Source organism: Vanderwaltozyma polyspora, genomic scaffold (genome assembly GCF_000150035.1).
Source record: "Vanderwaltozyma polyspora DSM 70294 KpolScaffold473 genomic scaffold, whole genome shotgun sequence".
Lineage (NCBI taxonomy): Eukaryota > Fungi > Ascomycota > Saccharomycetes > Saccharomycetales > Saccharomycetaceae > Vanderwaltozyma > Vanderwaltozyma polyspora.
In genome coordinates, this window is record NW_001834622.1 from 15234 (window position 1) to 28849 (window position 13616).

General features: G+C 30.2%; 4 protein-coding genes and 1 non-coding gene across 5 annotated transcripts; 1 reads left to right on the forward strand and 4 right to left on the reverse strand.

Moving 5' to 3' along the window:
• Window positions 1-111: 111 nt before the first annotated feature.
• Window positions 112-861, forward strand: Kpol_473p5 (uncharacterized protein; the record flags this gene model as incomplete). Its single annotated transcript, XM_001643454.1, has 1 exon — window positions 112-861. One exon carries the CDS (start codon window positions 112-114, stop codon window positions 859-861), a length of 750 nt encoding a protein of 249 aa, XP_001643504.1.
• A 900-nt stretch (window positions 862-1761) lies between these two features.
• Window positions 1762-1929, reverse strand: Kpol_473p6 (YqaE/Pmp3 family membrane protein; the record flags this gene model as incomplete). Its single annotated transcript, XM_001643455.1, has 1 exon — window positions 1762-1929. One exon carries the CDS (start codon window positions 1927-1929, stop codon window positions 1762-1764), a length of 168 nt encoding a protein of 55 aa, XP_001643505.1.
• Window positions 1930-5943: 4014 nt separating this feature from the next.
• Window positions 5944-7380, reverse strand: DBP5 (ATP-dependent RNA helicase DBP5; the record flags this gene model as incomplete). The annotated part of the gene is made up of 1 exon (XM_001643456.1): window positions 5944-7380. One exon carries the CDS (start codon window positions 7378-7380, stop codon window positions 5944-5946), a length of 1437 nt encoding a protein of 478 aa, XP_001643506.1.
• Window positions 7381-7946: 566 nt separating this feature from the next.
• Kpol_473trna1 lies at window positions 7947-8018 on the reverse strand. Its single transcript has one exon. It is a non-coding gene; the product is annotated as a tRNA-Glu (tRNA).
• A 1874-nt stretch (window positions 8019-9892) lies between these two features.
• RAT1 (ssRNA exonuclease RAT1) lies at window positions 9893-13066 on the reverse strand (the record flags this gene model as incomplete). The annotated part of the gene is made up of 1 exon (XM_001643457.1): window positions 9893-13066. The coding sequence occupies one exon, from the start codon at window positions 13064-13066 to the stop codon at window positions 9893-9895; it is 3174 nt and encodes a 1057-aa protein (XP_001643507.1).
• Window positions 13067-13616: the final 550 nt, after the last annotated feature.

Here is a 13616-nt window from a genome sequence, read left to right on the forward strand (position 1 = left end):
TCACTAGAATTACATATTGGTGTAGAATTACTTACTTCTATTGAATTGTTTTATATTTGTCTCTTTTTTTTAAAAAAAAAGCAGGAAACCCTTTGTTAAATTAATCAAATAATGCTAATGAATGATATGGTAGATCAAGTTTGGGCTGTTACCAAATTTTTTTTCACAATATATCAATATTGTTGTTATACTCTGATCGTAGCGTTATCTGGTCCTTTATTGTCACTATATTTAGCAGACTTTGTCCTATACGCTTTCAGGCTATCATGGTATTTAATAGCTAAAAGCATGATTCATCATAAGAAGGTTGAAGCAGGAATGAGAAAGGTTCCTCTAGTACAAATTGAAAAAAAGCATGATGGTATTGTAAAAAAAGAAGACGACACTATCAAGGAAGAAGAAGAAGAAGAACATGAAAGGAATGAAGTCGATGATGGGAAAGATAATCATGCAATTGATAAAGATTACGTAATGACAAGTGTTGATGAAGGCAATGACAGTGACTCTTCCACCACTCCTGTAACTACTACCAGAAGTGATATGGATATTAAAGAACTATCAAAGGTCTCTGAAAAAAATCCAAGCACTCCATCAATTTCTAATTCGACTACCAGTGTTGAAACCAATGGTACAGGACGTTCATATTCGTTAAGAGAATTATTCTTAGGCTCAAAAGGTAATACTACTGCTACTGAAAATAAAGAGGAAACTTTGATAAAAAGAAGACATTCTGTAAGTGAAAGTAGTACTACCACTACTACTACCACATCAACTACCACTACTACTACAGCTGGAACCAAAAGTGTAACGATATCGCTGGCTCGATCTGAATTACAAACACACATGCATTCAAGTAACTAAAGGATAAAGTCATAGTTATTATTTTTTGAGAATTTTTCCATATATATCATAATAAATCAATTCAACTAGCATATTTCGATCTTTACTACGAAGTAACTAATTCGAAGATTTCAAAATTTTACATACATTTTACTTTGCTTTAATTCAGTGTTTTATTTATTTTTTTGGTGTTAATTTAGTACTAACCCAAATTTGCTAATAATTATTATGTAATTGATATTCATTTATAACATATATATATTTAGATTTAAAATAGACACTAAAATCCCTTATTATTTATTTGATGGCTTATCCAACTTTAGTTTAAATTCAGCAACTCTCATCATCACATCATTATCATTCGGTATTATATTCATGACTGCTACTAAGATATGACTTCATCAAATTTCCTTGATTTGACGAAGGATGAAACTTAGCCAGATATAAATGTAAGTATGAAATAAGAACAACCCTAGATAAGTTCTTATGATTTTTAGAATATAATTACATCAAGCTAGAATAACTTTAATAATATTTAGTAAACAGATAAACAGAAAAATAAAATTGTATGCTCAATTACATTTATTACTATAATAATTAAACAGTTATATATTATATTATTAGGAAATGTTTTGTTAAAAATTAAATATTAAAAATTAGATTTGAAAAGAATTTATATACTCAATCAATTTCACTATTGGAAGTAATAACTTATGAACTGAATTGAGATGGGTTGTAATAACAGATGTTAATTTTATATTAACAAAAAAAAACCATTGGCAATGCAAAACAACATTCAGAACACTTTTCTTTTGTAATTCAAATTATAAATGTAGTAAATAAATCATTGTGATATAATTTATTCTTATTGTTCAATAGATAAAAAGGATATTAATTAATCAATAAACCAATAGCTTATATCTAATCTTGCAAGATGATGTACAAAGCGTACAACATACCTGGGAAGAAGATACAGATAGTTAAGACTAAATCGATGATACATTCTCTACCCCAACCTCTGGCTAAGTAGACAGAGACAGGTGGTAAGAATAAAGCTAAAATAATGTTAATGACCTTGGAGCTATCCATTTTTTATAATAAAGTTGTGTTGTAGTTGTTGTTTGATATGTTTTCTATATATTAAACTGAAGTGTAATAAGAATAAGAAGGGAAATAATTGAGAAATAAAGATTAATAAAAGTAACTTTACAATTAAACAAGAATTCCTATAACATTAATTCGAAATGAGCAAAAAATGAACGTGCTTAAATATAAATTCTACCATTCTGAACAAGTTTAAAATATTAGGATTAAGTTCTTCCCTTTTATAACTTTTCAATTTTTTTTTTCGAACTAAGTACTAAGCTAAGCTATTATTAAAAATGTCGAAATTAGATGAGAACAGACAGTATAAGTTAGTGTTCTTTTCCTTACCACTAACTCATCTGACTGGAAGTACATAAAACCTGTTATTGTCAACACATCATCATCACCCATCCCTAGCATAAGATTACCTTAGCATAGCAAGTTTTTTTTTTCATCTCTAGTCACAGTTGGCTGTAGAAAGCAATAATAGTATAAACTTCGTATTGCCAAAGTAAATTAAAGAACAAGAAGAACAAGGTATAACTATTTAACAAATCCAGCCATATCCCTCCCTCTTTCAAAAGTAGTTAGAGAGAGGCAACTTCCGAAAAACCTATTTACTGTAACCCATTACCTTGAAACACTTCGAAACTACTTGAGAGAGAAATAAATGATTTTTCTCTCCTTACATTCACCATAATTTTATCGTTGTTGTTGTTGCTATTAAAATTATTGTAATTTGTTTAAACAAATATATGTAATCTGTTCAACCCTGTAGCAAAGTTAACTAGCATCAGAGCAATAACGAAAACGAAAACGAAAACAAAAACAAAAACAAAACAGTCATTACAAGAATATTCAAGACAATAGTAGTGGTAATCCATCTCTCCTTTATTGTTTTTAACCTTCCCACTTCTAAAGCAATAACAATCAGTGAATAAAACAAGATAAATTGTACTTACTGTATATACTATACTATTATTTATGGTATCCATCTAAGTAGAAGAAGGCATATAAAGGTATATTTCGCAAACAAATGAGGCTAGTAAAAAATTGTGTTAGGGATCGTTCCTACTAGAAAACTCCTTCAGTCTTGGGACACCTTCTTCGGTTTAGTATAGTTTTCACTATCCAATATTCAGCTTTGGGTCTTTATTTCTTTCTGTCTCTCTCTCTGTCTATGTTATGGTATTACTAAAAATTTGTTACTAACAGTACCAGCACTAACTAACTTCGGCAAAAAATGTTTGGGAGAAACAAAAGTAGAGAGGTCTTTATTCATCACAGAGCAAAGGAAGAGGTATTAATGAAAGTTGCTTCTTGTTTATGCCTTTGGATGAAAGTACATAGTTAATTGGATTGAATATATAACCATTGTTATGCGTATACTTATCAGTAACATCAGCTGGTCTACAACATTTCGCTACTAATTGATTGATAGATGGTAGTGGTTGGAGCCTTCTACGAAATGAAGTAATAGTTTTTTTGTTTTTTTTCAATTTTTCACTTTTTTCACTTTTTTCTACGAAGTGTTCTCTCATGAAATATTTTTACCATCTGTAAATTGATAAAATAAAAATAACTACAGCTAAAAGTGAAGAGCACAACAAGACAAGGAACACGCTCAAGGAACTCATCATCTATTACTAACAACATTACCATCATCATTATTACTACTACCCCTACCCACGATTGTTCTTCGAAGATATTGATTCTAAAGCATAAATGTTTTTATTTTATTTTATTTAATTGCATCAAATAAATTTCAATATTGCAATTGATTCTAAAGTTACTATTGAAATGCTGTTGCAATGCAGTCAGTAGATAGACATTCATTCAATCTCTCTTGGACATGAGGTATCAATCCCTCTCTTTCTCTATAGTATATTATGTTATTTATCTCCGTGAAGATACAGATATGCACAAGTATTTAATGAAAGAAACTCCCTCTCTTTAAATCTGTATCATTCTTGATGGTGTGCTGCAATAATAAGATCCTATTTTAAAAAGAGGCACACCATACTGCTCTAAAATAACAATACTGCTTAATACACAAATATCTATTAACGGTATAGCCAAATGAGGATATTTTGTTTCAATTTGTTTGTATTCTATCGTATTCAGTCTGTATTGGGTATTGATAATTTACTAATTAATATTCACAAGCGTTAGGGAGATTGAAAAAGGTGGAATATTTTAAAATAAGAGTCCGTTGATATTTGGTTGGCCAATTACTGAAATCTCTTATATTCAAGGAAAACCCAAATTTTGCGCTTGTGCATTTAACTCTACTTTTATTTTATTCATTCGTCATACCAATTGAAATACGATTTAATGATGTTAAACACAACACAGTCTTGATAACTGTCCAATTTCAACTTTAATAGTTATTTTCTGCTTATTACACATTTTCAAAGAAACTGAAATAACTTAGATCATTGAGCGATTATCTCAGAGAACTCGTTATAATTATTATCTTATTTTAAGTTTGGATTTGTTTAAATTCCATCAAAAGAACTAATTCGTTCAATATGTTTCTTGTTGGTGTTATTTTATTATAAAATAATTAATTCTCTTGTGCAAATTTACTACATACAAATATTATAAATATTGGACGATTATACGTTGAGCCAAATAAGAAAGTACAACAACAGTAGTATCCACAACATTGTGTAGGCTTAGTAAGTATTTTTACTCTATTAATTGAGTTTCTTTCTTCTTCTTGTCCAATAGCTTTTAAAATTATTTGTAAATTCTATAGTTCTAATGGAACAAGATTGGATGAATGTCTATCTAATTATACATATGCCACTGTACCAAGTAGCTAGTGGGTGAGTTCCGTTAAACCAATAGTGATATGGTAAATTAATTGTTCCATATAAATTTCTTAATAATCTTCCATTGGGGGAGGGGGCACAAAGTGGAGGGGATTTATTATTATTTTACATTACTCTCTAGTACTTTGGTAGTCTCCTCTTTCAGTTACTACTACCATTACTTAAATGAATATTATTTAATACTCATTATCGCACATCTACATACAGGAAGCAATTGATGAATTATCGGTTTAATTCTCTATAAGACTCAACTCAATAGTATACTTTCCAAATCATTCATCAATCTCATAGCAATCTCCCCACCACCCCCTACCTGTCTTTCCATCTCCATTTACTGCAGTCTGGCTATATCTTAACTTCTTAATAATTTATTTCATTGGTGTAGTTCGTCCTTAGTTTAGCCTTGACGTTTCTGGTATTAGACGCAACTCGTTTTGACAAACCGTTTATCTTGAAATGTTCCCAGTTTGAAACTTATTTGTCTTAGGGGATGTGCAGTCCTCTATAGTTCAAATTAAAATCTCGGTGAAGCAAAATATACCTACCTGCTTCCCATTATAGAGGAGTTATATGTTTTCCGATCTAAAATATATTAATCACAATTATCCGTGGAAACGCTATTGCTTTACTATTCTTGTAATGACGAATTTAATTTTAGATCTAATAAGAATAAAAAGACTATTGCTTGCTAAAACATTAACATGCGATTCGATGATCTCAATTGCATTCATAGATGTTGGCTATCTTAATGCTTCAACTTTAATTTCAGATTTTCAAGTTTTATTTACAAGATTTATTTAATCTTCTATTATCTGAATTTTAAACAATAAATATATGTTGCGTCTTTATCCTTGCTGGTTGAGATAGTTTAGGTGAGGTTTTATTTAAATTTTGTTATATTAACTATTGGCACTTGCAAAATGAAGATATTATTACTAGTTTCGGGATTATATTTTTTTAGACAACTTTTATAATGCCTTCCGTGTTTACGTCACTATATATACCCACATAAATACTTGATTGTTAATATCTTTTTCTCATGAACTTGAATTTCATTTCATCTCTCCAGATTGCAGGAATAAAATTGTCAGGATAGAATTATTATCTAAAAATCTAAAAGATATATTTATATTCTATATTTTACTTATCTTATATTACATAAATTACTAGGATTTTACATCTATTCTTTTAATACTTTCTTGACGATTTTTTCAACTTCGTCCCAGTCATCTGTTGGAACACGAGTCATTTCAATGTCACCAAAGTAATCCTTAATATTAGATAAAACTTGGTAAGATTTCTTATCATGAACAAATGAAATAGCAACACCCTTTCTACCAAATCTACCAGTTCTACCGATTCTATGTATATATGTAGCTGGATCAGCTTGACCATTTAGTGATGTAGGTAAGTCATAATTGACAACCATTGAAACTGTAGGAATATCAATACCACGAGCTAAAACATTGGTTGTTATCAAAACCTTAGATCTACCTTCTCTAAAATCATCAATTAGTCGATCTCTTTCAGTACTTTGCAAGTCACCATGTAAAATGGAAACTTGATGGCCTTCTTGCTTTAATTTAGCATATAATAAATTGGCAGTCTTCTTTGTAGAAACAAAGATAATAGATGAACCAATTGTTAGTAAACCGTAAAGTTCGCATAAAACTTCGTATTTATGATCTTCGTTATTACAATCCATGTATAATTGTTTAATAGCGGCAACATTAACTTCATTTCTTTGTAATTCCAAGGTATTCGCATTTGGCACTACTTTTTTAGCATATTCTCTAACTGCGTCATCGAAAGTTGCACTAAATAATACCAATTGGGCAGTCTTTGGCAAAAACTTCTTTACACGAATACATTGATCTCCTAAACCTTGTTTATCTAACATATTATCAGCTTCATCTAGAACGTAAATTTTAACATGGTTAACTATTAGCAGTTTTCTACGCATTAAATCCAACACAGTACCAGGAGTGGCAACAACAATATTTGCAGTGACGGGTTTGTTCCTTTCGTAAGAATCAGGAACAATTAATTGGGATGTAATCTTTGTGAATTTTCCCATTTCTTGAATAACTTCTAACGTTTGTCTAGCCAATTCTCTTGATGGAGCCAAACAAATAGCTTGAGTGACATCCTTTGTAGGATCAACACGAGTTAACATAGTTAAAGAGAATGCCGCGGTTTTACCAGTACCTGATTGAGATTGAGCTATCATATTTCTTGGTGGATTACTCAATAATAAAGGCAAGGCTCTCTCTTGAATTTTTGAAGGTTTTTGAAATTTCATAGCGTATAAACCTTTCAATAATTCAGGTACTAAACCTAATTCTTCAAAAGATTTAACACTGTACAATGGTGAATTTGGATCAGCTTGTAAATCGGCTAACTTGACTTTAACTTCGTATTCAGACTTAACTAAACTTGAATCATCATCTTTTTTTGGTTTCTCTTCAGTTTTATTCTCAACTTCGGCAGTAGGTTCTGGAGTTTCAGTACTCTTTTCATCAACTTTTACTGGTTCTTCCTTCTTTTCAACAGGTTTTTCAGAATCAATCTTCAAAGAAGCCAATAAAGAGGCTGCATCTTTAGTGTTCTCAGCCATATCTAGTCACTTAAAAGAATGTTCAATGGTTCAGTCCTCTTTACTACAACTTGAAAGCACTTTTTAGCCTTTAAACCCATCTTTGATTGAAGTTCTTTGTATATACTTTTTTTTTCAAGCCGTTTATTCCTGATATAAAAAGTTTATTAGACAACCAAAATTAAGTCATGTGACCTTGACGACATAATACTAAATTCAAATGTGAGTTATCAATCAAACCTTTAAAAGGTGAATTAACATTCTCAGATATCTACCTATACTACCTCTTTTATAAATTTATATATTTTTTACATATTTGAAGTAATCAAATTGTTGAACCTGTCATACTTATTACTTGTCTCTCTAACACTTCAGGATTGCATTTTGAGCATAATCTGGAGAAGAGTTGTAGGTAATCTACAAATTAATATCAACTTATTGTGAAGTAAAATAATTATTGGTCAAATCTGCTGAACTACATTTTGATTTGATAAAAAAATTGATTCTCTCCAAGTATATCAATCATCTCTTACATTTGTATTAAAAAATTAAACCTAGCAGATGGATGTATGTTTAGAAAAAATATACTCCGAAGCGGGGAGTCGAACCCCGATCTCCACGGTGAGAGCGTGATGTGATAGCCGTTACACTACATCGGATGTTTTGTAGTTATCAGTTTCAATTTTGATTTTGTCAAATTGTATTAATATTTATTTATAAAAACTACTTATTTCACATACTTCCATGTCTCTGTATATGATATAAAGAAGAATTACAAATTCAAAATGACAGTTTGAATATTAGAAGTACTGATCTTAACTTAGAAGTAAAATATGGCCTAGATACTTGAGATTCATTAGATAACAGGATATAGAACTAAAAGTATAATTTCTAATAGGCAGTTGTACGTTAGATTGGGCTATTACTGTTAATTCAGATGAATTCCTCTTAACAAGCTCTTGAATCTATTATAATAATACATCTCTACCTTTAGAATTATTTAAACTTACTCAACGACGCATATCTTTTAAAACAAAATGTTTAATCAAAAATTTTAGGTAATAAATAAATAACATAAATATTCTTGGTTCTGAAATTTATTTTATCCCTTTATTTCAAATTTATCTCATACATTTAGAATAGAAAATATGACGCACTAAGCTCACCTTTAATGAGATTGAAGAATATTAACAAGATTAGTATTCTTAACTATTAATCAATCGTTGAATTCATTCTTTGTGTGATATAAAAATTCTGTAGATAGTTAATACTAAACATAATTCGAGTTTATGGAAATCTAATTTTGTTTAAAATGGATGACATAAATTCTTATTGTCTACTTTTATTCCTTATATATATATAACATGCGATGACTAGTTGAGACAAGATTACAAGTACAGAAATTTACTTGAGAAACTATACTGAGGTCCAATAATTAGTTGATAAGTTTTTAGTTTATTACTCTGAAAATCAAGTTGTGACGAAATATGACATCCCAAATAAAAATGAACATAATTATTTGAAACTGGTAACGAATTTTAGAATTCAGATATCTAGTGGGTAATGCATGTGTAATAAAAATAGGATTGATCTGGAATACACAAGTTTAATATATAAACATGGGGTAATATTCATGTTAGTTTAAAAAAATAATACGTTCTACATCTATATAATATAAAATTCTGAAGTTCTTCTATAATTTACTGTTAATTTTAGTCAAATGACAAGCCCAAATTAATTACTTCGTATATTAATAAATATAACAAAAATATTTTGGTTGAGAATTAATGAGGTTAATATTTCTTAAGAATCATTTATAATGCGTATGTAACGTTTTTCTGATATAAAATATTTATACCATAATATCTCAGATATAACAAAATCTTGCTTCCTCTATTACTTTTCTAAATCTTGCTACAGAGGTCATGATAATGGCAAAGCAAAACTTATATTTGAAAAGCTGGTAATTGATTTATTCGAATAATACTAGGTGGTTCAAGAGTATAAAAGGGGTATGTTGATAATTTACAATTGAGATCTATTCCCATTTTTATAAACATCAACCAGAACTATAATGAATAAATTATATTTTTATTTCCCTTGTATTGAAATACATAAATTAGTTGATTGAATAAACTAATGCCACTTTAATGGTTTCTACAGATATGTCTTTTGTGCAAATTTAATCCAATTTGATAATGTATCTTTACTTTATTATTCTGATAAAGGGACGTCTGCAAATAGTAAAGGTATGTTAAATAAAGTGTGTACTTGCATCAACTCCACTCAATTAAAAAAAATTAGATGATTAGTTAAACTCTAGTCTATAGGTGTTTGATTTTGTTGTGTTCATGTGCTTTAGTTCTTCACTTTATATAATAATCAATTTTTAAGTTAAGCTCTTGAAAATTTAATTTTACATAAACAAAACAATTTAATTTAAAAATGAACTAAAAGTTAAAAAAAAAGTAGCAATTAACATAAAAATACAACTTAAATCTTAACATACATATATAATTGTGTATAAACTTATTTATTGGTATCTAGATTTATAATTACCACTATGTGGTTGGTTCCAGTTTCCATTATACCTGCTTTGTTGTCGACTACCGCCTCTATGTCCACTGGTATTTCTATCATTTCTTTCCTGTCCGTTGTTATTGTATCCACGGTTTCTGTTATTATAGTTCCCATTATTCCTGAAATTATACGAACCTCCTGAATTTGCATTATAATTGTCCGATTGATAGTTTCTATTTGAATTGTTGTATCTGCCATAGGAACCACCTTGATGTTGGTTAAACTGCTGACCACGATTATAACCATTATTTTCATACGAGGTATTTCCTGTACCATTATTATTATAATTATTATGACCGTTATTCATTTGTTCAAAATGAAAGAAAGCTCTATAACCACCAACTCTAGGTTTATACTGAGTAACACCCCTTGGTCCTACTGGCACTATGTTTTGTTTCATATCATCTCCAAAATTTCTGTTACCATTTCTATAAAAATTTCGATCATTGTATTTGTATAAAATAGAATCTAGATCGTAGGATGTTAACATTGGTTCTGAGGCTACAAATCCATTCAATATAATAGATTTATTTTTTGTTGGTAAAGGTAGCATTCTGTAACTCATTTTCAGAAATAAATTTGTAGAAAGTGTTGGCAATGAACCAGCTTGTATTGGACATAAAATTTTACTATTTAAATCAAATCCTTCTTTATCTTTACCGACATATCCACTTAAACCGCTATTGAAATGACTGAAATATTGCTCAAAATTTGGATTCTCCAAGTTTTCAGTGTATAGTTCTTTCACAAATTTATCGTAATTGACATTTTTGTTGCTAATTAAGACAATTTCTTGATTCCGAACATTTCTAGACTTTTCACTATCCGTCAATACCTTATATTGTGAACGCACAGATTTCAATAACCTCTCTTCATCAATAAATGGCAGAAGAGCTATTCCCTGCCATGACATTTTTTTACCATTCATATCAATTAAAAATTCGACAGGGTAAAAGTCAACTATTTCAGAATCTGGGTTTCTCATTAAAGATTGGAAAACCTTAGGAAGCATATTACCAGATGCTGCTGGTAAAACACTCATTAACTGTTCATATGGTAGGAATGGTTCACCCAGTTCAAAATTAATTTCCATGTCCGCAATATTAGTAAAATCACTCGCAAATGGTGCATAATGATAAGGATAATACCAATTCCAAGACGCACAACCCTGATAATAGTATAGCAATACCCAAGAGACACCTTCAATGTAACTTCTAACTACCTTCCGACTTAATGGAGTGATATTTTCTTCAGCTATATTAAATTTAGAAGTGTAATACCTAGAATGGTATCCTGGTTCATACAGTCTTACAGATTCATCGGTATCAATCACACCACTAGTTCCTTCAAAAGGAGAAATACCTGGAACTACATCATTAGTGTCCTCTGTATTTTGGCCTGATTCTCCATCTTCTCCTTCTTCATCATTTAACTCATCTGCAACTTCTGCTACAATTTCTGCTTCTATATCATTTGTCAATTCATCTTCTTTTGATTCGGTTTTAGGTTTCTTAGTATCTTTTTCATTTTTCATTTTGTCTTCATTTTCTTCTTGTTCTAATTGACGCTTTCTTTCCGTTAATTTCTTCTTCATGGTGTCTACAGCACTAAAGTTGGCAATATTTCCTTGATTAATAGCTTCTTCCTCCTTTTCTTTATTTATCTCATTTTCAAGTTTATTATTAAGATCGCTTTGAGCTTTAATAACCTTGATCGCTTCCTCATCACCTTCATTTGCTAGCATCAATTCCTTTTTAAATTTGACCATATCACTAGTTGTCAGATTCCAAGAACCTTTTGCTAAATTACCATTTGTATCATATAGTTGGAGTTGTTCATTGAATTGAGTTGGATGCCTATCTTGACCTTGTGATAAATTTTTTTGATTTCCAAGTTTCCTTCTTTGAAGAGCTTCTTGTTTTCTAATTTCTTGTATATGTCTTGTTTTAAAAATATCACCTTCTCTTGAGCCTAATTGATATAACAGCTTTTCAACTGAAGCTAAATTCAATTCACCATCACATGTCATATAATCTTTCAAATTTGGTAGTACCACTTTCCATATATCCAATAAAATATCTATACTATTTTCTCTGACGTCTAAACTTGGTAAATGCGGTAAGAAATCATTACCACAAAAGAAACACATGAAAACCCAGTCATCGATAGCTCTCTCTAGATCAAATGGAAATGGTAATCTCTGAACCCATAATTCAGCTGAAAGATATTCTCTTAATACGCTGATGTGCAACCATAAAAATGGTTTTTGAGAATCTTCCTTCATTATAATTTGTTTCTCCTCTTCAGTCATATTAATATTATCTTTAAAATTGTGTCTTTTACGGTTATTTCCCTGGGCGAAAACATCTTCTCTTAAGATTTTAAAATGAGGCTCATGGGTTGCTAGCCCTAAAAAGATCAAATCTGCATCCAAACCATAGATACAATGTGTAGTATTTGGGTTATATTCTGGATCTGCACGTTGAGATCTTATAAAATTCATAATTTTATGTTCACCTTCACCAGGAACAGTAGCATCGCTAATAATAATTTGTAAATTTTTCCAACCTGGATCGGTAGCTAATTTAAATGCTGTCCAATAACGTAAAGCAGCAGCTAACTTATCCATGAAGGGAGTACCTGGAGTAATTGCATTCGAATCCCAAGTTTTCTTATTTCTAACGGATTCATCAATATGTTCACCAATTTCTTCTTTTTCTCTCATGATCTCTTCACGAGCTTCATCTTGAATTTTAGCATCTCTAGCACTTCTGAATCTACGAGCTCTCTGTTGATTCATCTTAGCACGAGGAGCAACACCATCAACAGCTATCATTAGCACTTTTCTTGGTCTTGCCATATTTAAAACTCTATTGGTATATTCAAAGACAGCTAATAACATCTCATCTTCATTTTCTGGAGGAGGTTTGTTTTCTGGATGAGAACAAGGATGGACAATACCGTTCATATCCAAATACAAATTATCCAATTCACCATTTTGATTTGGAGCAGAATAATCAATAGGTAATTGAACACCATCCACTACTTGTGGTGCATCTTCTAAGACTGGTGAAATAATTTTTGGGTATTTTCTAGATAACCATCTGAAAAATGAAGGAACACCCATAATCTATCCAACTAGTTTTAAGATTGATTTTCACACGATTACCTTAGATTTTGACAATAAATGACGGTTCATAAGATTGCATAAACTTTAAATAGAAACCTATTCATCGATTTTAATAACTTTTATAATAATTATATACATTTTAGTTTAAGCTTTGTCTTTTCCTTGTAGCTTAAAATCACTTTTGCCATAGTAAATAAAAAAAAAATTTCACTTAAGCGTACATTATGATCCAAAGTGTCAATAATCAGCTTAATTTATTATGTAAGAGCAGGGAGATGTGGTAATGACGATGAGAAGAAACAGAGAAACACTTATATAATCAAGCGTTTAGGAGGCTATCTATTTCAATATGCTGAGATTATGGAACATACTTATTTATTAACACAATGACAGATACCTTCCTTTTTACAAGAACTGGGAAATTTGAACATACCAGCTTTCCAGACACTTGTGAATACTGTCATGCCAGTAGTTTAAGGATTATTCAAATTGATTTGGATATTATACTAGTTATTATCAGTCTTTTCATATTTGAGTTTACAATTAT